Source organism: Culex pipiens, unplaced genomic scaffold (genome assembly GCF_016801865.2).
Source record: "Culex pipiens pallens isolate TS unplaced genomic scaffold, TS_CPP_V2 Cpp_Un0001, whole genome shotgun sequence".
Taxonomy (NCBI): Eukaryota; Metazoa; Arthropoda; class Insecta; order Diptera; family Culicidae; genus Culex; species Culex pipiens.
In genome coordinates this window covers 369,097-391,394 of record NW_026292818.1, presented here as the reverse complement: position 1 = coordinate 391,394, position 22,298 = coordinate 369,097, and the positions used below count along the sequence as shown (strand labels likewise).

Sequence of the window (22,298 nt, the reverse complement as noted above, 5' to 3'; positions counted from 1 at the left end):
TTGCACAGCCCTCTTTGAGACATCAAATGATATTTTTTTCAATTTTCATCCAATTTTGCCATGGTAAACATAATCGTGGAAAAACTTCATTTTAATCTTGGTAAAAAGAGGTACCTTATTTTCAGATGATATAACAACAATTTTCGTTTAAAAAAGTACCCTGAATTTGAATAGTTAATTTCAAGATCCCAGTTGTGAAAGCTTAACTAATATTATCTAAAATATAGATTGATATGAAGTTTTCAGATGAACTGATAAGTTATAAGAACAGTAAATTGAATTGAATAAAAGAAATTTTGAGTTTTTTGATTATTATTTTTTGTAAATTAAAAAGAAATGTGCTAAGAAGCTAGGAAAATGTATACTTCCGCTTAAATTTCGGGAATTCCCGGAAAATTTACAAATTTTCCGGGAAACGAAAAAAAAATTGTTCTGGGAATTCCCGGGATTTTTTTTCCGGGACGGGAAATTGGACGCTCTACTCTAGTCCAATGTTTAGCCACATCGATCCAATTAAATTTTATTGTTGACTTTCTTATGTAACTGCTGTATAGGTAATCCAAGATGGGTATAACTGGCACTAGGGTGGTCCAAATCCGGGCTTTCTAGAGGCTACCCCCTGGAAACAAAGATTGAGCCATCTAAATTCCAAATTCGAGCTCATTCTGACCATGGGAACCCCTCCCTCTGATCGCTTGAAGTTTGTATGGGAAAAATCGTCAAAATACATGGAAAAACGCAGCTGTTTCAATTTTTTATCTGTTAAGGACGCAATAGTCGTCCAATCATAATCAGTTCTCAGATTTAAGATCTTCTATAAATTCAAAACAACTTTTCCGAAGACACCATATTTTTAGGATTTTTCGCTGAAAGTTATTAGCTTCTAAAAATGACCATATCTGTGCGGCTGGCTCAAAGGGACAACGTAACAGGAGCAATGCCAGACAGGCAGTCAGGCAAGCGAGCACGCACCTAAATTTAAAAATTATTGTTTCTTCGTAGCCCCTTTGACCCGGCCGCGCAAAAATGGTCATTTTCAGAAGCTAAAAACTTTTTAGCAAAAATTCCTAAAAATAAGTGTGTCTTCAGGAAAGTTGTTCAAAATTGAATGAAGGTTCTACATCTGAGGATTGATAATGATTGATAAAGATTAGACGCGCCCTCCACAGGTAAAAAAACTGAAACAGATCCTTTTCTCCATACATTTTGACGTTTTTGCCCATACAAACATCAAGCGATTAGAGGGAGGGGTCAGAATGAGCTCAAATTTGGAATTTAGCCTAGTGATGGGTCAATCTTTGATTTCAGGGGGTAACCCCGAGAAAGCCCGGATTTGGACCACCCTAACTGGCCCTTTGCTGATTCATTTTTGTTCAGATTATCATTTCATTGAATTTAATACAGAACATCCTCGATAATTATTTCTGGCTTCTCCTTAATTGTGCATTCGCATTTTTCGCAAAAAATAAATAAATTTCTTTTTATTGAACTTTTTAAAATTACTTCAAGTATCATCTCTGATTTTGAGTAAGGTTTCCAATGTATTCTTTGTTTATTTGATATCGGTGGCTGGTTTCTCTAGTGGTTGAAAATTGAAAATTTAGGGGCGCTGCATTTCAGAGCATATTGTTAAAACCCTTTTATCTTTAACAAAATAAATTATTTTATGATGAAAACTTTGATGAAACTTTGATTATTTGTTCATCTGCGTTTTACAACATTTTTTTCAAAAAAATATCTTAAATTTCAATCATTTTTTAATTAAATTTCCTGGAGTCTTATGAATCCTCTACCCAAACGCTTTTTCCCTCGGGTACACTTTTATTTTCAAAGAATAAACAATTTTCCTATACTACAAAAGAAAAAAAAACTTGGTATACTAAAATCATGATACCATACACTACAACCAAAATCAAGTTCACGTTGAATATTTTCAATCTTGCAACCATCTCCTTCGCCCCAGAATTCAACAAAAAATGCACGTAATGAAGTGATTATTTGATTCTCTCTTTTCCATATGCCTTGTAATGCCACAAAGAAAAATGACAATATAAGACCCCGCCGAGGGAAAATCAACCCCACGACCACTTTCCCGAAGGCATGTGCAGCACAATTTCCAATAATCTTGAGAAATTATACCCTCTTCGTTGCCCTGCTGGCCAGTCCTGCCGGCAGCAGCAGCAGCAGCACCAGCGGCCAGCCGTCCGGCTCCAGAAAAAGGACGCGGACTGGTTTGGTTCAAGCTGGAAAGTGACGTAAATGCCATCCTGATGAAGAATACATTCTTACTATTTTTTTTTCGATGCACGAAACGACCAAAGTGGCGTCTACTCCACTTTGCCATAAAACGGCAGACAGCGTCGTTCGACGTTCGGCGTCATTCTGCTGGATGTTTTTCTGCCTTTGCTCTTGGCGGAAGAAATCGATAATGGTCGTTTATCAGGAATAAGTACTGTTTCCTGAACGAAGCAGCATATTCCATGCTCTGCACCCAGTGCGGTGTACGTCAGAGCAAATATATCCGAGGGGCACAATCCAATCGGGTCCGCTTTCAGGACAGATTGATTAATCTTCGGCGGTGCAATTCATTGCGACTGCGATGCGATCTGTTTGAGTTGACATTCGTGGAAATATGTTACGCTCTTTCTACGCAGCAGTAACAACAGTTTACTTTTCAATTACTTTTTCAGAATTTAAGTGCGATTTTCCCGTGGATTTCCTTACTGGTGTTTTATCATCATTGAAAAGCTGTAATCTTTTTCCGCACCCAATTTCAATTTACTCTTATCCAGTCGGCGTGTTTTTTTTGTGCTGATGTCATAATCAGAAATCTCCGGATGCATCTCAAAGGCAGCAAAAAAAGGGACACCCTCTTCAGCAGAGATCCGCCCCGAAGGAAAAACTTTCGCTTTTTTGTGCCATCTGGACGGTGCTGTCTGAACTCGAGCCGCCTACGCAATCTCTCGCACTAACCAGCAACGGTGCCGCCCATTGCCATGGTGGTATTTTTAAGTACCCTCCAGCCCATCCACCCACCCACAACCACCCACAACTTTAAGTGATTTTGTGTGAGGGTGGAAATTGAGTCCGTGACTATCGTCCTTTTGCCAGTTGCGTTGCTGGTCGGCAACAGCATTTTCGCCAGGAAAGGGTGCTTTTATTTGATGCGAAAATTGCAGTGGAAATTTTCTCTGGTGGTGTCCTGAAGGGAAAGTGGCGAACCGTCCGTGATCAGGTGTTTACCTTTTCACAACGGACGGACTTCAATTTTCAATGTTGTTTGCGGTTTGGTGTGTGTGTGTGACAAGGGAAAAGGATAAATTGGAATTTTCTGCAAGCAAACACGTCAATCATTTTCTGTCCAGCTGACAAAGTTTTTCATTGTTACCGAATGAAAGGAACTATGGAGTATTTTTTATTAGTTTTGAAACGAAATGATGAACAAATCTGAAAATCTGCATGCTGGGTTTAAACCAAAACCAATCTGACAAAATGTATTGTGGTCATTTGTTTGAAATGAGAGCCTCAGAGTCTTTGGAACGAATATTATATTTTTAAAATTGGTTAAGAATATTTTAACATGCAAACAGACGATTTAAAGTACTTAAGCATAGAGACCATCCATGAACCATGTGGACCCTTTTTAGAAAATTGTATACACATTTAACCATTCATGCTCAAGCTCAACCCAATTCAAAGAATCATCTCTGCGGTTAAAAAAATGCACGGTCGATTTGATATATGTTATGTTTCAATTTATCAGTTAACAAAACGATGCAAAATGATGACTCAATTAAACTTTTTTTCCCCTGGTACTCAGATATGGGAGATAAATCATGGCAAATCCATCAAATAAAAACAAAAAGTTGTAAAACTGTATTCATAGCTACGCTTCTAAAAAATACTATGGAAACCATGAGAAACATAAAAAAAGTATTTTTGAAGCGAATGTATGACAAAAGGTTAAATGTCAAAAGGTCGAATGGTCAAAAGGTCCAAAGTGGACAAAAGGTCGAACATACAAAACGTCAAAAGGGCAAAACTCAGGTGAGTTTTCAAAAAGCCGGAAGCGCCATCGTGACCTCCGGCACTAATTTTCGTTTTTCTCCAAATTTAAACAATATTTCACGAAGGTTTTTTTTAAATAATTTTTCCTTCTCTTGGCAAATCCATTTTTAGTATATCCAATTACATCAAAATGAAAAATATAGTACAAATCATAGTTGAAAGGTTCTCCAAAACTCTATTAGGTTATAAGAATTACGAAATTGTGAATTGATTATTTACTCATAAAAACAAATTGAATTGAATTGAATAAACAATATTTCATTTGTTTTAAGTTAAGGGTGCACAGCAACCAAGGAAGTTGTTGTCTTCTTATTCCAAAATTGTCAAACTTACGGACCCAATCCTGCAAGAATCTGATTGTAAAAATAGTCAAACTTTGTTGTAAATAACTACGAAGACAGTTATTTTGGGGATGAATAAAAAATTATATCGATAGTTCCCGTAATATTGAAGATACTAAAATGTCTGCAACAGGAATCTGGGTGCAAAAGCTTTGGTTGATGTGTACCGTTAAGGGCGATTGAAAGAAGTGCAGATAATCAATCTCTACTTTTTTTGAAATTGGTTTTACGTAAGTAGGTCGAATACCGATGTAAAAATGACTTGGTTTCGCAATGGCTCTTACGTCTTTTTGAAAACTAATCCTAGGAAAGGTCTATTTTTTAAATAAAAAAAAATGATGTGAGCCTAAACGCATAAATATTGAAAAGGAAAGGTTTAAAGAAGAAAGAAAACTTGCAACGATAAGTTTCAAAAGTTAAATAGAAACCCCAAGTAACATTTTTTTCCAGGAGTTCTACAAGAGCTCTTCAAGATAGCTACAGCATAGCAGTTTGGACCGCGGTAGGATAAAATTCTCTTCAAAACTTCTTCAGGAGTTTGGAAAAGTATTTGAAGAGAGTTTTATCCTACCGCGGTTCAAACTGCTATGCTGTAGTTATCTTGAAGAGCTTTTGTAGAACTCCTGGAAAAAAATGTTACTTGGGACTCATAAACATATTTCAGAAGTTGACCTTTTTTTAAGATCCACTAATATTTAAAGAATGGAAAAATTCACAAAAACATTACGACAGTCTAGAAAAGGTTGTTTAAAAAATTAAAATTATTTTTGAAGTTGAACTTTTTTTCAAACTGCTCATGTTTGAAAAATTTGAAAAAATCACAAAAATATAACGACAATCAAGAATAGATTGCCTTCGGTTAAAACAAATATTTGAGAAGACGCCTTTAAAAAAAACTGCTCATGTTTGATAGAATGGGATAACTCACAATATTATTACAAAATATTTTTACAAACTCACAGTAAAAAGTTGATTTGCACTAATAATTATATGTTGTTAAGAATATTTTATTTATAATTATTATAATTTGTTTATTTTTTCACGACACGAATAATCCTGAATATATCAAAATTATGAGGCTTAGTGATATTTCACGCCAAAAAAATGCATTTTCACGGGAAAAAAACAAAATTTCGCTGAAATTTCACAGAACATGAAAAATGCTGTAATCTATATATATAAAAAATATCGACGGTTTTGTTCGAACGCGAATCAGTTCAATACGGAGCGTCGGACCGAGATGCTCTTTGTTGCGTTGGGTTCGTATAAACCCAAGGAAGGTTCTTACGCTAACTAATTGACACTTTGGCCACTCTGGAACCGATTCCGGAGCATCGGCAAATTGTATGGAGAAAGTTACGTAAAATCATAGTTTGATTACAGGAGGCTGAATAAGCAAAAAATCAAAAACGTCAACAAACGAAAAAAAGGCAGAACGAAGTTTGTCGGGTAAGGCTTGTTAGTTATAAAATCTTATGTTAAAGAACCGGAACGATTTTTGCACATTTAATTATATATTAAGCAAAGTGATTTTTCAAGCTTTAAATTTTCAGTTTCACGGGACCATGAAGTTTCGTGGAAATTTCAAGGGTTTAAGAAAAAAACAATGTTTTAGAAAATGGTTGTTTTTTTTTAAATTTAGATAATATTATAAAGCCCAAGTAATTTAATTTTGAATAACTGGAGTAAACGGGGAAGAAATACTCTTTGCTGAAATGTAATCAAATGAAATTTTCACTGATATTCAAAATAATTTTGAGCCGTGAAATCGTGGAAAAATTAATGATAATTGCATCTAAACTATATCTTTTTTCAATTAGTTGTACTTTTATTTTGACAAAACATTTCAAAGATACTAAAAAGTAAATTTCAGGATTTACTTAGTTGAATTTATTTGAATTGAAGCAAAAATTATACTTAAATGCTTTCTATACTTTTCAAGCAGGTACCATCCACAAATCACGTGGACACTTTTTTGGAAATCTCAACACGCCCCCCTTGGACAATTGTCCATACAACAAAAATATGGAGCGTGGCCAATCGCTAAACCCCCTTTAAAGTGTCCACGTTATTTATGGTTGGTCCCGTATCATACTAAGAACACTGAAAAACTAGTTTGAAGTCTTCTAAAAAAATCCCGGAATTCTACGGGTATATATCCAATCTTTGGTCCCAAAGCTCAATATTTGGAAAATACTTAAAAATGCCAAATTTCATTTAAATTGCTAAAATAATCGAATTACAATACTTTTTTTTACAATGATATCATATGATTTAAACAAACGTTTTTTTTGCCAAATTTACATTTAAAACCTTTGTGGATAAAATATTTGTGTTTTTTTAATGTTTAGCAATGATTTCAGAAAATCTTAGAATTTCACGGGATTTCGCAGAAATTGTGAAAATTCACTTACCCTAAAAAATATAAATGATTACTAATACATACTTCCACATGAACTTAAATGTTTGCAATGGCTTTTTGTGTGTAATACTCTTGAAACAATATTACATTTCTTTATGGCAGAATGAGACCATCTTAGATTTGTCTATTTTCCAGATTTCAACCATTAATCTATTCGAAGCAAAAAATTGTGTTTGTTTACAATTGTGCAAATTTTATCTTAGCGTTCTTTAGTGAAAAATCCTACTGTAAAAATGAACTGAAATAGAAACTCATAATTTGATTTGTGTTAGTTAATTCATTATTAAGAATTTGCATAAGATTAATTTGATTGTAGTTCTGCTAGAAACCTCAGTATGCAGCAAAATGCTATTTATAAATCAAACAAGAGCTTGCGTATAAATGGAATCCAACTTTGCTGTGCTCTTGAAAAGTTTTAAAGGAGAGTGCAAACATTTTATGCTTTTAAACAGGGTCGTTAGAGCATAGTTGGAAATTAAATTGCTTTTTTTTGAATGGGAAGACCAACTTCACAAGTTTTTAACCTGTTAATGTTTTAGTTATTCTGAATACAGATAATGTTTAAATTTTCTGTTTGTTGCGTAGGGAATATAATTTCAATTTATGGAGACGCACGGTATTTGAAGAGAGATTGGATGTATATTTCAAGAGATAAATGTTGAACATTTGTTAAAACAATCATTGCTCGTGTTTAATAAAACATACATTTTCATAACAAACTCAAGTTTAAGCTGTAACATTATGTTAGACCATGTTTGGATTTTCAGACACTCCAAGAATAGTTCATGAATTGCTCAATTATTCCCTAATCGTTCATTTCATTGCACGAAGTCAAATGTTCACACTCCAGTCTGCTCCATAATGCATAAAATATAAAGCTTACAATGTTTACCGTCCCCAAGCGATGCTGAACTTGTTATTATTTTGATAACATTCTTGTAGCTGAAAAAATACAGAGCTTATTGAATTTTCCCCGTATTTTCTCGCTAAAACAAACTTCTGACGCCTTTCGCGGCTCCCATCGCCAAAGCTGGCCTGCGTGGGCCGTGTCAGCCACCGTTAGACTGGGTGGGTGGGAGGGGGTAAGATTTTCCATCGCTCACTGTGTAAAAGAGCAGCAAATTTTGCGGAGGTTTATCAACCGAGCACTTCTTTTTTCTTCATTTGCTTCTTCATCCAATTCATTCATACATCGCGCGTTGAGCAGTGCTCACAGGACAGCCCGAGATGCTCACTTTTGACTGTGCGAACTTTTTTTTTTTCGTCCTCACGATATCACGTGAACCTTAAGGAGGGTGTGTGTGCGCGATGCCCCTGGGAAGTGGCTAATATCCCTTTTCGAGTCGTTCTTTTGACTTTTTCATCCACCTCTCCACACACCACCACTCAAAAGCTTAAGGCTCTTACTCTTCTTCTTGTTGTTATTTGTAAGTGGAGCACGCCAACCACCGAAAACGCAACTCGACATTACATAACTTTGTCATTACGATGTGGTGTGGTCACCTTTGGTCGTGTTTTTTTGTCTGTGGTTGATGCCCTTTTCTGAACTCCAAACATCAATAATAAATCGGAAATCGAAGCGTAAAAAGGCGAGTCGGGGATGTCCTGTTTAATCGGGTGAAGTTTTTTTTTTTTGCGGAGCCATTTCAACTTAATTAGCTCTGAAAGTTTATAGATTGAGAATTCTGGAGAACTAAAGCCTTGAATAGATTAACATTTCAAATGTGATTATATGTAGATCCTTTGATGTGTGCCTAACAATGGCCTCGAGAGGAGCAGGGGTTGAAAGCTTCTTTCAATCTGATAAAAGGTCACATTCTCGAAAGGAGTGAGGAGAACGAAGTTTCGGGGTGAAAAAAAAATAGAATAGAGAAAAGAATTGTTTCAAAATTGTGGTCCCTTCCCCACGTTGAACTTACCTGTTTCTAGTTCTGTCGATTCCGTCGTCGTACGATGATGTTTGTGGCCGAAGATTTTCGTCGCCAAAGTGGTTGCAGCCTCCGATAGTTTCGCTGCATCGGTCTCGGCTTCGGCCTCTCTCTTCCATATTTTAAGACCCGGAGCCATGTTGGATTTTTTTCGCTGCAGAAAGGTACACACAGACACACAGACATTCAGATATCACATGAATTAATTATTGGCAGCGCGAGATTCGGAATCGGCACACAGGTCTCTAATATCCTGATGGCCGCCACTAGGGGCCACTTCCGTTCCCATTCACCAGCGAATTAATGAGCTCGTTGCTCCCCGTTTTTCCAACCCACTCCTCCTCCCTTGCCCTTTACCCTTCACAATAATCCCCCCCCGTTCAATTACGATCGATCAATTAGCTGACCTATATGCTCTAGCCCGACTCGCGGAAGCCTGTTTTCGCGAGAATTTGTTTTTCAAAAAAAGATCCTTACACAATCTTTCACTAAGCCCACTCACACCCAAAGCTTGTCGTACCAAATTCTTTGCTGCTACTGCTGCGAAGATTTTCGCTGGGCAGAGGAAAATTTGTCGCCCACTGCTGCTGCTACAATTTTCTTGATGGCGATGTTAGACACACGCACACACACACACAATCTAGCTGTAGGAAAAATCCTCCGTGTTTCAGCAGCCTCGGTCCGCACAATTCATTGCTTAACTCGAGCCGCTCGAGCCAGTCGAGAGCACATCCGGAAAATGCAGCAATTACAGTCCACCAGCTGAAATTTTCACCAAAGCTTGAGCACCAATTTTCCACACCATGCCACACCACATACAAGATGGTAGCTGCTGGCTGCTTCAAGTGAGTAACAAAAATCGATTGACGAACCACGACGGCCAGACCAGCGAGCAGAGCCTTTTCCGTTTTCCGAGGAAAAACCTTTCGAAAAAGCACACATGCGCACTCGAAAGCTCTCTCTCGCGAGAGCTTTCCGCTTGGTACGCAAGCTCGCTCGCTCTCACTCCCTGCTGTATGTGTGTCGTGATAATCGCAAATCCTAACAAATCGAAATTGAAAACATCGGAAAATTGTTGTCAAAAAGTGGTGAGAGCTTTCCCACAAGAGCTGAGAGGGAGAGATTGATTACAACTGCCAGGGAGAGAGAGAGAGTAAGAGTGGAGCAGCAGGAAATGTATGAATGAAAGCTTGCGTGAATGGTGGTTGAGGGCATGAGGTACGGCAGGATGACATTTGCGGACAAGAGCAGTGACAGCAGTGGTCTTTAGGGCATGTCACGGAAGGTTGACGTAGGCGAAATTCGCCCGGAGAAAGTAGGGCGAGAAATAGCGATTTCCACCGTGCTTTGAATTAGGGTGGAGTGATTTATATGGAGACGCTTGGTACTTGTGGTGGTCGTGAAGTATCGTGCGTCTCCAGATATTTTGTAAAAGACAAATAAATCTTTCTATTTTTGGAGAGTCCCCTGAAATTTGTATAAAATGTATGTATAAAAAAATAAATAATAGATATAATGTACTACCAGGTTATTTATTACAACTAAAATTCTTGCTCAATTACTAGTAAGCAGCGAAGGAAAAATCATCATCAAAAGAAAATTTTTGAACGCGAAACAATCCTAAAGGAACATGGCTCCCCCAAGCTGAAATACCCCTCCAAATAACTCCTCCAACCAAAGAAACCCTGATGATGATGTAGCGATAAATTTTATGAAATACAAATAACTAGGTGTTCTTTGTGAAAAATACATGCGGAATAAAGAACAAAGAGCCGGGTTTAAAATTTCAGTTGAACTTTTTTAGGCAAATTCTAAGTTTGCTAAGGCTGGTACATTTTTTATTTAAAGTTTTTGCCTCCCCCCAACTTCCAAATTTTAATGGGAATTGGAGTATAATCAGCTGAAATCAATTTAATATGCGTTTCCTTGCGTTTCGAATCACTTTTAGCATGTTTGAGTTTATTTAAAAACTTTTTGAATTTTTGAAAATTTTCGACGTTTAACCCTCTACCACCCATTTTTTTTTTGAAAATATTTATTTTTCCCGTGTTTAGGAGGTCAACTTTTGTTCTACGAAAAACTTTACTTCTCTTGTTTTTTGTTTTTCTTGTTTCATTTTTATTATTTTAATTTGCATATATCTTGTTCAGTTTATGTTTGTTTTTAGTAGTATCTGGCCTATTCTACCATCTAATATAATAACATTTTGCCTATCTAATTTTTTCACGTTTTTACAGCTACTTTTTCATTTTTTTTGCATGTTTCACATACTGCATACTTCTTTTTACTGAAAATATAGGAAATGCTAGTAAAAAAACACAGCCAAAGTTGACCCCTAAAAACATTGACAAAGTCACATAAAACAAGTTAAAATTCCAACCCAACCGAGGGACAAACTTTGAAAAATATTTTGCATCGGCCTAATATACCAGTATAAAAAGCTGGAGGGAGAAGAATTGGTTAACTCAAATATTCAACCATATATTCGCATATATTTTTCAGTAAGATCACGCAGTTTTAGTTGTAATTTGTAAACGAAAATGACTGTATCATTCGAGTTTTTTCTAGTATTGTTTTTTGACAAATGTTATAGATAAACGAGAAGATTTCCTACAATTTGACTTTTTTATTTTGTTGATCATACTGCTAGTTTCTGGGATACAGCCTATTACAGTTTTAATATTGTGAAAAAAAAAATGTTTTCTGTATACTCATTAGCTCTTATTTTGAAACTCGCGAATTCGAAATTATGTTAAACTTTTGTGAAGTTCTCTGCCTTTCAAATTGTTTTTTTTTTTTTCAGATTTTAGAATCTTAAAAAAAAATAAAAAAAAATAACTTTTGGGACCATCCATAAACCACGTGGACACTTTTTTGGGAATCTGTTACCCCTCCCGCCCCCTTCTTTTCGTGGACAATTGTCCATACAAAAAAATCTTATTTGTATGGGTCGTGGACAATCGCCATACCTCCCCCCCTAAAGTGTCCACGTGGTTTATGGATGGTCCCTTTCCTAAAAGTTAAAAATACTTGACGGGTTACATACATGCAAATTGGCAAAAATGTCAGAGGTTGGTATGAGCACACACTTAGACTTATTTATATTTTATATTTTTTTAATAACAAACCAAATTTAAAGACATTTGGTTGTATCATTGCCGAGATGTAGCCATTTGAAGTTATCAGTTTCAATAAAAGGGTGGCACGATTTCTCAACACTGACCTAATCGGCTCAAAATGTTGATGAAGCCGCGTTAAATCGGTCAAGACAAATGTTCAAAAAGTTTATTTAAAAAAAAGATCAATTTTTTTTTTCGTTTTTCAGAAAAAAAAAACTCAGTTTTATACTTTTGTATTTAAAAGAAGCAAAATCGTGCTTCGTCCCCCCCCCTTAAAGTGTCCACGTGGTTTATGGATGGTCCTTTGACAATATTTTTTTTTGTTTGTTGATTTTACACTATGCTAAATTTAAACTAAGGTATCAGTATTTTCGCAAAGGTTTTTAAAAGTTTTCACATTTAAAATTCAATCATGTCCTTAAAAAACTTAAGGTTCAGTGAATGTCTTGCACAAGTAGACTTTAATGAATTTTGAACCATTTTGGCATTGCACAGTGGGCCAGAACGCAAAATTGAATGCAAAATGGATTTTCAAAAAAAAAAAAAAAAAAGACTTTCTAGTGCCTTCAGAAATTTTGTTGCAAATTGGAAAGAGCAACTTTTGGTTTGGTTGAAAATAAGGGTGGTTCACGGTTAGAGTGTTTTAAAAAATCTATCTTCTTAGAAAAATGCTTGGGATTTTTTCTTGTTCTTTTAAAAAGTTGTAGGGCTTGCCAATTCAAGCAACTTTGTCGAGGACACCCATTTTTTACTCGCAGGTTACGACTTTTGCGACAATTTTTAAGGAAAATTCATAGTTTTCTAAAGAAGAGTCAAAAAGTCAGTCAAAAACGAAAGACTTCCTTTTGGGCTGATTCAACTCTTCTCTAGAAAGCTTGTAACCTATCTCTTGTACGTAGTACAATCTCTGGTCACAATGCTTCGCATCATCCTGTCAAACTAAACCGTAGGGACAAGTTAGGATATTGTAATCAACCATTACACTTAAACAACATACAAAACATGGTATCCATATTCCTAAAACGATTAGCACGACTCACATCTCTTTGAGCAATTTTCGAAATACGCAAAAACAATGACTTAAAATTAATAAAAGGGACTTCGTCATTTTGAATCGTCCTCATTTGCCGCTACCGACCAGAGTCCGTTACACATACTCTGGTCAAACGAACAAATTGTGAACGTTTTGTAATTTAAAGTGCTGTGAATATCTGCTATTTGTACCCAGCATTCCTGTAGCCGGCGAAATTGTAAAATTAATTCTTGCATTTTATTGAGTCGAGTCTAATTAGTGTCTTAATTGTTAATTGTAGTGTCAGGGAGTTGGTCCAAACCCGCACCATCCAAACTAACCGTCAAGGACCGCGCTCTACGTCAAAAGTGGTCGTTTGGTTGGTGGTGCAAGGAGGTAACAAAAATGTGGTAAATATCCAAAATCAAAACGTTAAAGCTAGAACAAGTTATTAGAGATGAACTCCTTTCTCAGAACCTCCAAGTTGGCAGAGCGCGCCAACCCGAGAATCTGTTAGAGCGCAATGGCGGAGGCCATCCGGTGAGTTCATTGTTACCACTGTTACACAAAGCACAAGTACTAAAACAAGCATTAAACACTGTACAGGTTTTTATCCAAGACAAAGACACAAAACCAAAGACACCAAAACCGTTGCTGCGCCAGGCCTGGCCGGAGGAAGAACCTCCGACTTGACTCGACCACCGCGGGATACACTAGAACACACGAACACACACACACATGTTTAGGTTAGTTTTAAATCGACGTAAAATCAATAAATTAGGACAACTTAAAACGCAATAAACATGACTTTTCCCATAACCCAAAGTGACGATCTTTTGTGATTCTTTTTGCCAGGACAGTGCGATTTGCTGAATCGAACCAGGATTGTGAAAGTTGTTGTTGTTGTAGTTGATTTTATTGGGGGAACTTTAACCCTATGGGTCATTCGCTCCCGTTGGTAAAACAGGATTGTGAAAGGGTAGGCACAATTCTCCTTCCCCACGTCAAATGTGAGCAGTTGCAGATCTTTACATCTCTCTCTCATCTCCAAGAGTCTCAAGTTCTGGTTTTTATTTAATTTTTAATTAATGAACTAGTGATGGTAATTGCCCCCAAGTTCGTTATTACAAGCTATAGATCTCAAATCTTTGTACTCAGTGCAAACTATTTGTTGTATTTATTCTTATCTTTTGATGTTTTAATGTATTTTAACAAAAACGGTTGAAAACAGCCATTTGAATCATTATGCTCTTACAAACTAAAAAAAAACAAAAATAAATACTTTGAACTTTGATCCAATTCTAATGTCATCATCATTCTTGAATTAAAATTCGATCATAATCATTCTTTAGTTAAAATTATTTGAAATTAAGAAATTTCCTGAATTTAAAGATTTCTTTGAAATAAAAAAACTAGCGTGACGTCACGGTTAAAAAAACTCATCAAACTCGCAATCATCAAAATAAAAAAAATTAAGAAAAATCCAAGTGTTATAATTATCAGGATGATCAAAAGTTTTATCGCGGATATTTATCTGTTTTATTTTATCTTGCTGAAGTCTTTTTTCCGTCAAATTAAGTCACTGAGCCTGGGATTTGTTTCGGATGGCAACAAACAGTCGGATTTCAACATATTTACAAAGCTGGTAGCATTTTTGTATTATTCTATAGTTTCAACTATACGGCGTTTTGACAATAAATGTTATTGAATGTAACGAAAGAATAACTCTTAACAAAAGTGTACGACAAAGTAAAAACATGCTCATTTTTTGTTTGTTTATAAATAAAATAATACACAATCGACGATGATTTTTTTCCTTCACTGATGCTCGTTCGAATTTAAATGCGGCAACATAGTCGACGCTACTGGATCTGTGTGTTGCTGGGCTGGGATTCGACTCAGCCTCACAATCTATTTATAATAATAAGGCATACTTTTGCTTTCTATCTTATTGTGTATGTTGTAAGGGTATGGGATGCGTGTCTGGATGTGTGTTTCCTTTCTTAATGTAGCATTTCCGTTTGATTTGTTGTTGGTTTTTTTTGTTCTGCCTAACTCAAAGCTAATATTCTATCGGGTTCAGGTCGCGCGGTTTCCGCGAATACTTGAGCCCGAGCGTTTCTCCAATCTCGTCGATCACTGCCAGCGCATAGTCGAGCTGCTCTTTGGTATGCGACGCCGACAGGCAGAACCGGATCCGACCCTCCATGATGGGCGTCGCCGGAAAGCCGACGCCCACGACGGCGATGTTGCGCGAGGTTAGCGTGCGAACGACGGCACTGGCGGGAGGAATTGTTGGTCAGTTTTTGGAAACATTAACCAAAGCTGTAAACTTACCCAATTTTTGAGAAAAGATACACCAACATCGGCACCACCGGGGAGTCTTCGTGGCCGTAAGTAATGACGCCGATTTGAGCCAACCGTTTGCGGAAATATCTGGTATTTCTGGCCAGCTGTTCTATGCGGTCGCGGCCCGCTTTGGTTCCGTCCAGGCCCATGATGATCTTCATCGAGGTGATGATCTGCTGCGTCACCGGTGGCGACATGGAACTGGCGTAGCAGTGGGCATGGCTGTTGACTCGGAGGAAGTTGATCAATTTCTGGAAGAAGACGAGACTTATCAAATGTTCAACACCAAAAGCTAGTTCAGTTACCTTGCTACCAGCGATGTATCCGCCGGCCGATCCGAAACTCTTCGTGAACGTTCCCATAAGAATATCAATATCTTTAGGATCTACTCCGTACAGATCCAGAACACCCCGTCCGGACGGCCCGGTAGCTCCAATACTGTGTGCCTCATCCAAGTAAATATAAGCTTTGTACTTTTTCTTAAGCGCAACAATCTCCGGCAGTTTCACGATCGATCCCTCCATGCTGAACACTCCCTCGACAATGATCAGAATCTTCTTCCAGGGCTTCCCGGTCTTCGGCTGGCCGGAAGCGATCGAATCCCGCAGGACCCGCTCCAAATCTTTCATACTGTTGTGGTTGAACACTTTGGTGACCGCTCCGGACAGTCGCAGACCGAGAATGATCGAGGCGTGGTTCTTCTCATCGCTGACGACGAGGCAGCCGGGCGAGATCAGGGTCGGAATGTTGAGCGAGTTGGTGGCGAATCCCATGCCGAACACGATGGCGTCCTCCACGCCCAGAAAGCGAGCCGTCAGCTGTTCCAGCTCGAGGTGGAGCGGGTTGGTGCCTGGAGTAATGAACATAACTAATTAAAATCAAAGTTTTTGATAAAAAAAAAAAACACACACACACACATTAACATTTTGACAAGGCTTTAAAACAAGATTACTAGCAACTACCTGTTTTGTAAAAATGTGGTTATTAGCAAACTTCATGAAAGATATTGAATTTTGAAGCTCGTTGATTATGCAAACATCAACTGACGTGAATAGAATAGACGTTTTTTACACTTCATAAATGGCCAATCGGCATAGTTTTGCTAAAAATACTTCTACATACAGCAGGTTCATTCCATCCATGAGTAAAATCCAAACAGTTAATGTTGATAACGTAGACACTTAAGCCGTGTTTTACTATTTTTTGTCAAAGGCAAATTTTGAATGAAACAAGTAAATTTCAGATTTAAATCGTCAAGGTTGTTAACGATAAAATTATCCTGGTTCGATAACGATAATCACAACATAACGTATTTTTCCAAAATACTCGAATTTTCATAATTTGCAGTATTGGCATAAACACAGTTAAATTTTGTATGAATTTTCACTTTATTGGAGTTTTATTACTTTAAAATTTTATTTTTCAATTATTAAAATTTTAATTAAAATTACGGTATTTTTAAAATATGGTATTCTGTGAAATAAGTATTTTACAAAAAAACATAACTTGAAGTACATGAAAAAATTCACTTCGTATGTGCATGAAAAAATTCACTGAATATGTGCTTTCAAAAAAAAAAATCGAAATATTGTGATAATTTTAGTAATTCACAAGCATACAAAAAACACTTGAATAAATTAAAAATACATTAAAAATTTCACTTCTTTTGATACCCACATTGCGAATTATAAAAATTTTAGTATTTTAGAAAAAAATGGTATTTTGAGAAGATTTGAGTATATTTAAGGCTACCAACTCTTGCTGAGTAAAAATCCGTACACTTTGCCGATATGACTCCATGGTGTAGCAAAAACTGTTAATAAATTATTTAGATAAATTAATTTTGAGAATAAAAAATAAAACTGTGTCGTTTTTACAGCCAACAAATTTCCCAAAATGCTATCAGAGTGCTTATAAATCATAAGCATAAGCTCGTTTGAAAGTATTCATAAAATAAACCGTGATTTGAATCAAATCATTATGTTCTTCATTTTTTTTGTTAAACGTTTAATAGTTGACGAAATGTCAAGTTTGCTTTTACGAATAATATCCTTCTTAGTGTTTTCATGAACACTTTTCCAGAGTTTTTTTTTTATTGAAAAGGTCCTATAACATGTGAAACACAACAGTTTATAGGACCTTTAAAAAAACTCTAGATTTGTTAATTCAAATGTTCGAATGTTTTCACAAGTTTTAGAAAGCCTTTTGAAATGGATAAATATATTTAGTAAGGAATTTCTAAAAGAACAATTCTAGAGTTTTTTTTTAAAGGTCCTATCAAAATATGAAAGACAATAGTTTAAAAACTCTACAATTATTGATAATCAAGGTTGAATTGAGGAAACCCTGGAAAACTCTCCCTTTTTAAATCAAACTCACAGAAAAATAAAAAATCTAGTTATTAAAAGCTTCAACAAAATCAAAAGCAATTCAATGATTAAAAAGTTGTAAAAATTCCGTACAAATCCGTATTATGCGTAAAATTCCCTACAAAAATTCCGGCCTGTTAAAAATCCGCGAAGAGGTTCGAAAATCCGTATGGTAAGGAAAAAATCCGTACAGTTGGTAGCCTTTAGTATATTACAAAAATGTTGATATTTTGTGAAAATTTTAGTTTTACAAAAAAAACAATAAAGTGAAAACGCATATAAAAGTCCGCTTTGTTTGATACCCATGTTGCAAATTATGAATTTTAGAGTAATTCGCAATGAATTATAAAAATTTGAATAATTTCGAAAGTATACGGTATTTTGTGAAAATTTTACAAAATAAACTCAAAATGAAAAAGGCTTCCAAATTTCGCTTCGTTGGATACCCATATTGCAAATGATGACTTTTTTTTAGTATTTTCATATTTTGTGATGTTTGTTTTTTGAATACATATTTAACACATATTAACATAATATGGTTGGATTAAGTCAATTTTAGAAAGATTTTTAAAATCGTCCGTTATCGGACGATAATTTAGATTCGTGTTCCAATGAACAACTTTGCCGAAGACTGCGAAGAATGTCACAGAATTTATAACATCTCTCTTCAAAACTCCTTTTTTTCATGTTCTTCTGGTTCCTATGCGTCGCAACGCCTACTTCAATTCTTTCTAAAGACAAAGTATGAGTTTCGAGGGGCCATGTTCTAAATTCTGTACCATTCTGTGGACGAATCTCTTTGAGAGACTGCATATATTTTAGAAAATTCAAATTTCAAATTCGGTTTTATTGGTGAATAATCAAGATACAATAAGTTCTTTTGAGGTACAAAACAGAGTTTTGGAGTTCCTTTCAGCTATGTGTTACATCATAATCCATTTTGGAACAGTTATTGCTTGTAAATAAAGGTGTTACCAAGAGTAAGAAAAATTAAAAAAAAAAAACTTACTAAACTTGCTAGGAAAAGGGGATAGAAATAGAGAAAGCTTAAAACTAGATCACAGTTTTTTATCCTTTATAGATGTGCTTAATCATTAATTCCCCGAGGGCTAGAAATTGCTCCGCCTTGTTACGGCAGCTCCGAAACCGCGTCATCATCTCCCCCGCGAGAGCAAAGAACTCCGGCAGGGTAAAGAGATCTTCCCCGGTGACTTCTTGCTGGGCCGCATTGCCGCTACCGGCTGCGACCACGCTGGCAAACGATCGCCCCCAGCCAGGAGGGATCGCTGGGTTGTCCGCTGGAACCGTACGCTGACCAGCTGCAGGAACGGCTGCACTCGTACTTCGTTGAGGAGGGTGGGACGCTGCTGCTTTCTTCTTCCTCTTTTCCTGCTCCTCGAGGTAGGACTTGCGCGCGACGCATCCGCGGTAATTACCGGTATGGTTACCGCCGCAGTTCGCGCACTTTACGCGCGGTTTGGTTTGTTCTGCGTTTTCCCCCAAGTCCGCCTTTCGTGGCAGTGCGCACACCTCCGAGAGGTGTGACTCACCGCACTTCACGCAGCGGGGCTGGAGGTTGCAGTTCCGCGAGCCGTGGCCGAATTTCTGGCAACGGTGACATTGCGCTGCGTCCGTCGGATTTTTGGAGTAAAACCGCCAGTTTACCCAAAAACCGTCCAACGCCTTAGTCCGCCGCAGGTCTTGAATCTTGACGGTGCCGCGGTCGAAATACAACAGATACAGTGTGTGTGTACCTGTGACTGTTGTCTTCCGCGAGAGGACTTTTATGTCTCGCGGCGTTATTCCGGCACCCGAGAGGTGCTCCTTGAGGACGGAGGTCGGGCGGTCTTGGTACCCCTGCAAGACAATCTTTACAGCGGTCTTCTGCGCGGGGTCAAATGTGTAGAATTTGAAGTTTTTACGCTTAAATTTCTCCACAACCAGGTCGAAGTTCTTTTGGTCAAATGTGAACACTTGCACTGACGCTTTACCTATTTTGAGGCAGTACACGAGGCCTTCCAGCTGCTCGTCAACATCGTCCGCCAACGTGTCCAAAACAAAAATTGGTGGTGGTCGTCGTTCCTTTGGAGTAATTACTTTTTTTGGCGTCGGCACTTTTTTCCGTGCACGACCATCGTCGTCGTCGTCGTCGGTAGTGCTACCGTCGGTGTTGTTGTAGCTGCTTTCCTCGTCACTCAGCCTCGCGAACTTGTTACTGGTGGGAATGTTGGCGGATGTTGAAGCGCCATCGGTCGACGGATTGCCGGAAGTAGCTGAACGGAGCCTAATAGGGCTGCGATCCTGGACGCGGTAATTAGCGTGTAGTAACTTGGGGTCGAATCCTTTGGCGCTCACACTCCCCGGCGCGATGGCGGTCGACGCGGCGTTGGTTTGTTTACCTTTTTGCACACGGCCGGTAGACGAACTTCGCGGGTTTTTCGAGACCGCACTCGAACTGCCACGGCCACGGCCGGCCCTTGGCATGCTGTTGGAGCAAACTCGCGGCTAATCACGGTAAATTACGGCGAAAATTTTCGAAAAAACGATGGAGCACTGAGCACTTGACTGCTGCTTGCACTCGTGCGTACACGGAGGTGATTTTAGAAAATTCTAGTTAGGAATATTTGCATTTGAACAATCAATTGTATCAAACGGAAACACTGTTAAGTAGAATTATCTTGCGAATGCTATCGCCATTCCTCAAGCGATTAGTCAACACTTTCAACCTGTGTTTACGTCATCGAGAAATACCCCACTCGACAGTCACGCTGCCAGTGCAACGAGGCATCCCCCCGCACCGAAATGCTTATCAGCAGCCGTGATGTGTGTGCAATTCGTCAGCGACCCCAGAACCCACTCTTCTGATAGCCTAAACTTCCTATCATCGCACGATGGTGGTTAGTGTACCTTTGGTATCTGATTACTCAATGCGAATTATGCAGGTTGATAAGGTCTATTTTTTTTTGTTGAATGTTAGCTGGAAGCTGGTTGCGTGACAAACTCCTCTTAAAATGTGTAACAAACATTACCGATTTCCCGCCGTGAGCTGCATGCCGCCAGGCCGTACGATTTGATCGATTCTTCCGCTTCCCGTGCACAGGGGCCTTCATTCTGAGCGAACCCAAGGTAGTTATACGAGCCCAGGTTGAGGCATCTGGTTTCGGTGCCGGTGAATCTGCGCAAATGACATAAAAATATGAATCCCATTTAGCACACTTGTCGTGGTCACTTGGTTATGCTAAGTAGTTGAGCAAGCATATTAAGGCAAATAAGCGCAAGTGAGCAGCAGCAATTAGAGCTAGATAGATAGACAGATAGAAAAAGGGGTAACAACAAAAATAAAACGCACTCGAATGACCAGCCGTAATCTTTCGTGATTCTCTCCTTGAGTGTTACCTCGGCGCCCGGCACGCTGCAGATGGGCCGGTTCCAGCAGTCCTTGACCCGGCGGTACACGTACCGCAGGTAGAACTTCTCGAACGCATCGTACAGGGGCACGTAACCCTGTGGAGATGGAAGAAGAAACAGAAACAAAAAAAGATAGTAAATTTCAGTGTCAATTGGCGTCAATCACAGTTAATTATTTAGACTAGGTGGGCGGCGTGGGGTTAAGTGGGTTCAATGATTTTTTTTTATATTTTCATTATTTTCTCTAAATTATTCATATGAGTTTATTGTGTTAAACTCGATTTGATTTTTATCTCGAAATATTACTTTCGAGCATCTAGATAATTTTTACAACTTAATAAAAATAATAGAAAAGATGTATTGTAAGACTATTTACCTAAATTTTGATTATTCTTTGCGTAATGTTTAATTTGTAATTTTGGATTATTCTGCGTTCTGTTGCCTAGAACATAAGGTCGAATATACAAAGGGTCGAAAAACAAATGTTCGAAACATATCACATTTATCACTAACTTTTAATTATAACAATATTTAAAAAAAAAATTCAAGTTTCAATGAATTGCATTGAATCTGACAGAAATATTGCAGAAACAGGTACAAATTACCGAACCAAAATATAAGACATTATTTGAGTTACTTTTGTTTAAGACTTTAACTCATTAAACTTTTCTGACAACTCTCATGTTCGAAAAAAAAATCGAATATTTAAAAGCAATTGAAATATTTAATTTTAGATTTAGAAATATTTAAGAAGAACTTTTGAAGAATGGCTAATGTTTAAAAAAATGAAAAACTCGAAAATCAGGAAATGGTTGTTTTAAAGGAATGACAAAAATAGAACCTAGGAATTTATTTTTCTGAACGGAAAAGCTCTCCAAATATTCTATTCCCGTAAAAAACCACTTAAATTTAAAAGAACGGAAAAACAAATAAATCTATTACGTCAGTCAAGAATATGTTGTTTTTAAAAAAGAAAAATCAAATATTTACAAAATATGTTGGAAGCGGGAATTTTTTTTGGAATCAACTGCTCGTGTTTGAATGTATGGGAAAACTCACAAAAATATTACAACCATCAAGAATATTTTGTTTTTGTTTTTTTTAAGAATGGAAAATCTTTCAAAATATTTCACGAAGTCTCATGTTTGAAAAAATTACACAATATTATAAGATTTTTTAAGGAATAAAAATTGCAAAAAATGACAAAAATATTTTAGAAGTCTGACTATTTCTGCACATATTTAAAAACATGTTTTCTATGTTAGTTGTTCACAAAAACATT

The 22,298-nt window shown here is 37.3% G+C and overlaps 2 protein-coding genes and 1 long non-coding RNA gene across 6 annotated transcripts in view; 1 reads left to right on the top strand and 2 right to left on the bottom strand.

Annotated features, from left to right (window-relative positions):
• The window catches only part of LOC120417307 (synaptotagmin 1-like), a 31,900-nt gene extending 22,289 nt beyond the window's left edge, over nt 1-9,611 (bottom strand). For 3 of the 4 annotated variants that reach the window (XM_039579262.2, XM_039579279.2, XM_039579287.2), the window contains exons 1-2: nt 9,280-9,611; nt 8,751-8,913 (exon numbers count right to left, since the gene is read on the bottom strand). In XM_039579262.2, the coding sequence (XP_039435196.1) occupies nt 8,751-8,898 (148 nt within the window). In that variant the 5' untranslated portion in view covers nt 8,899-8,913; nt 9,280-9,611. Of the gene's footprint in view, nt 1-8,750; nt 8,914-9,236; nt 9,258-9,279 lie in introns of those variants that run through there. The other variant, XM_039579272.2, reaches the window with a different exon arrangement.
• A 3,579-nt stretch (nt 9,612-13,190) lies between these two features.
• LOC128093682 (uncharacterized) lies at nt 13,191-13,699 on the top strand. Its single transcript, XR_008212678.1, has 3 exons — nt 13,191-13,300; nt 13,365-13,430; nt 13,497-13,699. It is a non-coding gene; the product is annotated as an uncharacterized LOC128093682 (long non-coding RNA).
• Nucleotides 13,700-14,648: 949 nt separating this feature from the next.
• LOC120418198 (serine palmitoyltransferase 2-like) overlaps nt 14,649-22,298 on the bottom strand; it is a 35,388-nt gene continuing 27,738 nt past the window's right edge. Inside the window, exons 3-7 of the mRNA XM_039580509.2 lie at nt 20,958-21,112; nt 20,638-20,783; nt 15,545-16,089; nt 15,228-15,490; nt 14,649-15,169 (exon numbers count right to left, since the gene is read on the bottom strand). Coding sequence (XP_039436443.1) covers nt 14,953-15,169; nt 15,228-15,490; nt 15,545-16,089; nt 20,638-20,783; nt 20,958-21,112 — 1,326 coding nt within the window. The 3' untranslated portion in view covers nt 14,649-14,952. The remainder of the gene's footprint in view (nt 15,170-15,227; nt 15,491-15,544; nt 16,090-20,637; nt 20,784-20,957; nt 21,113-22,298) is intronic.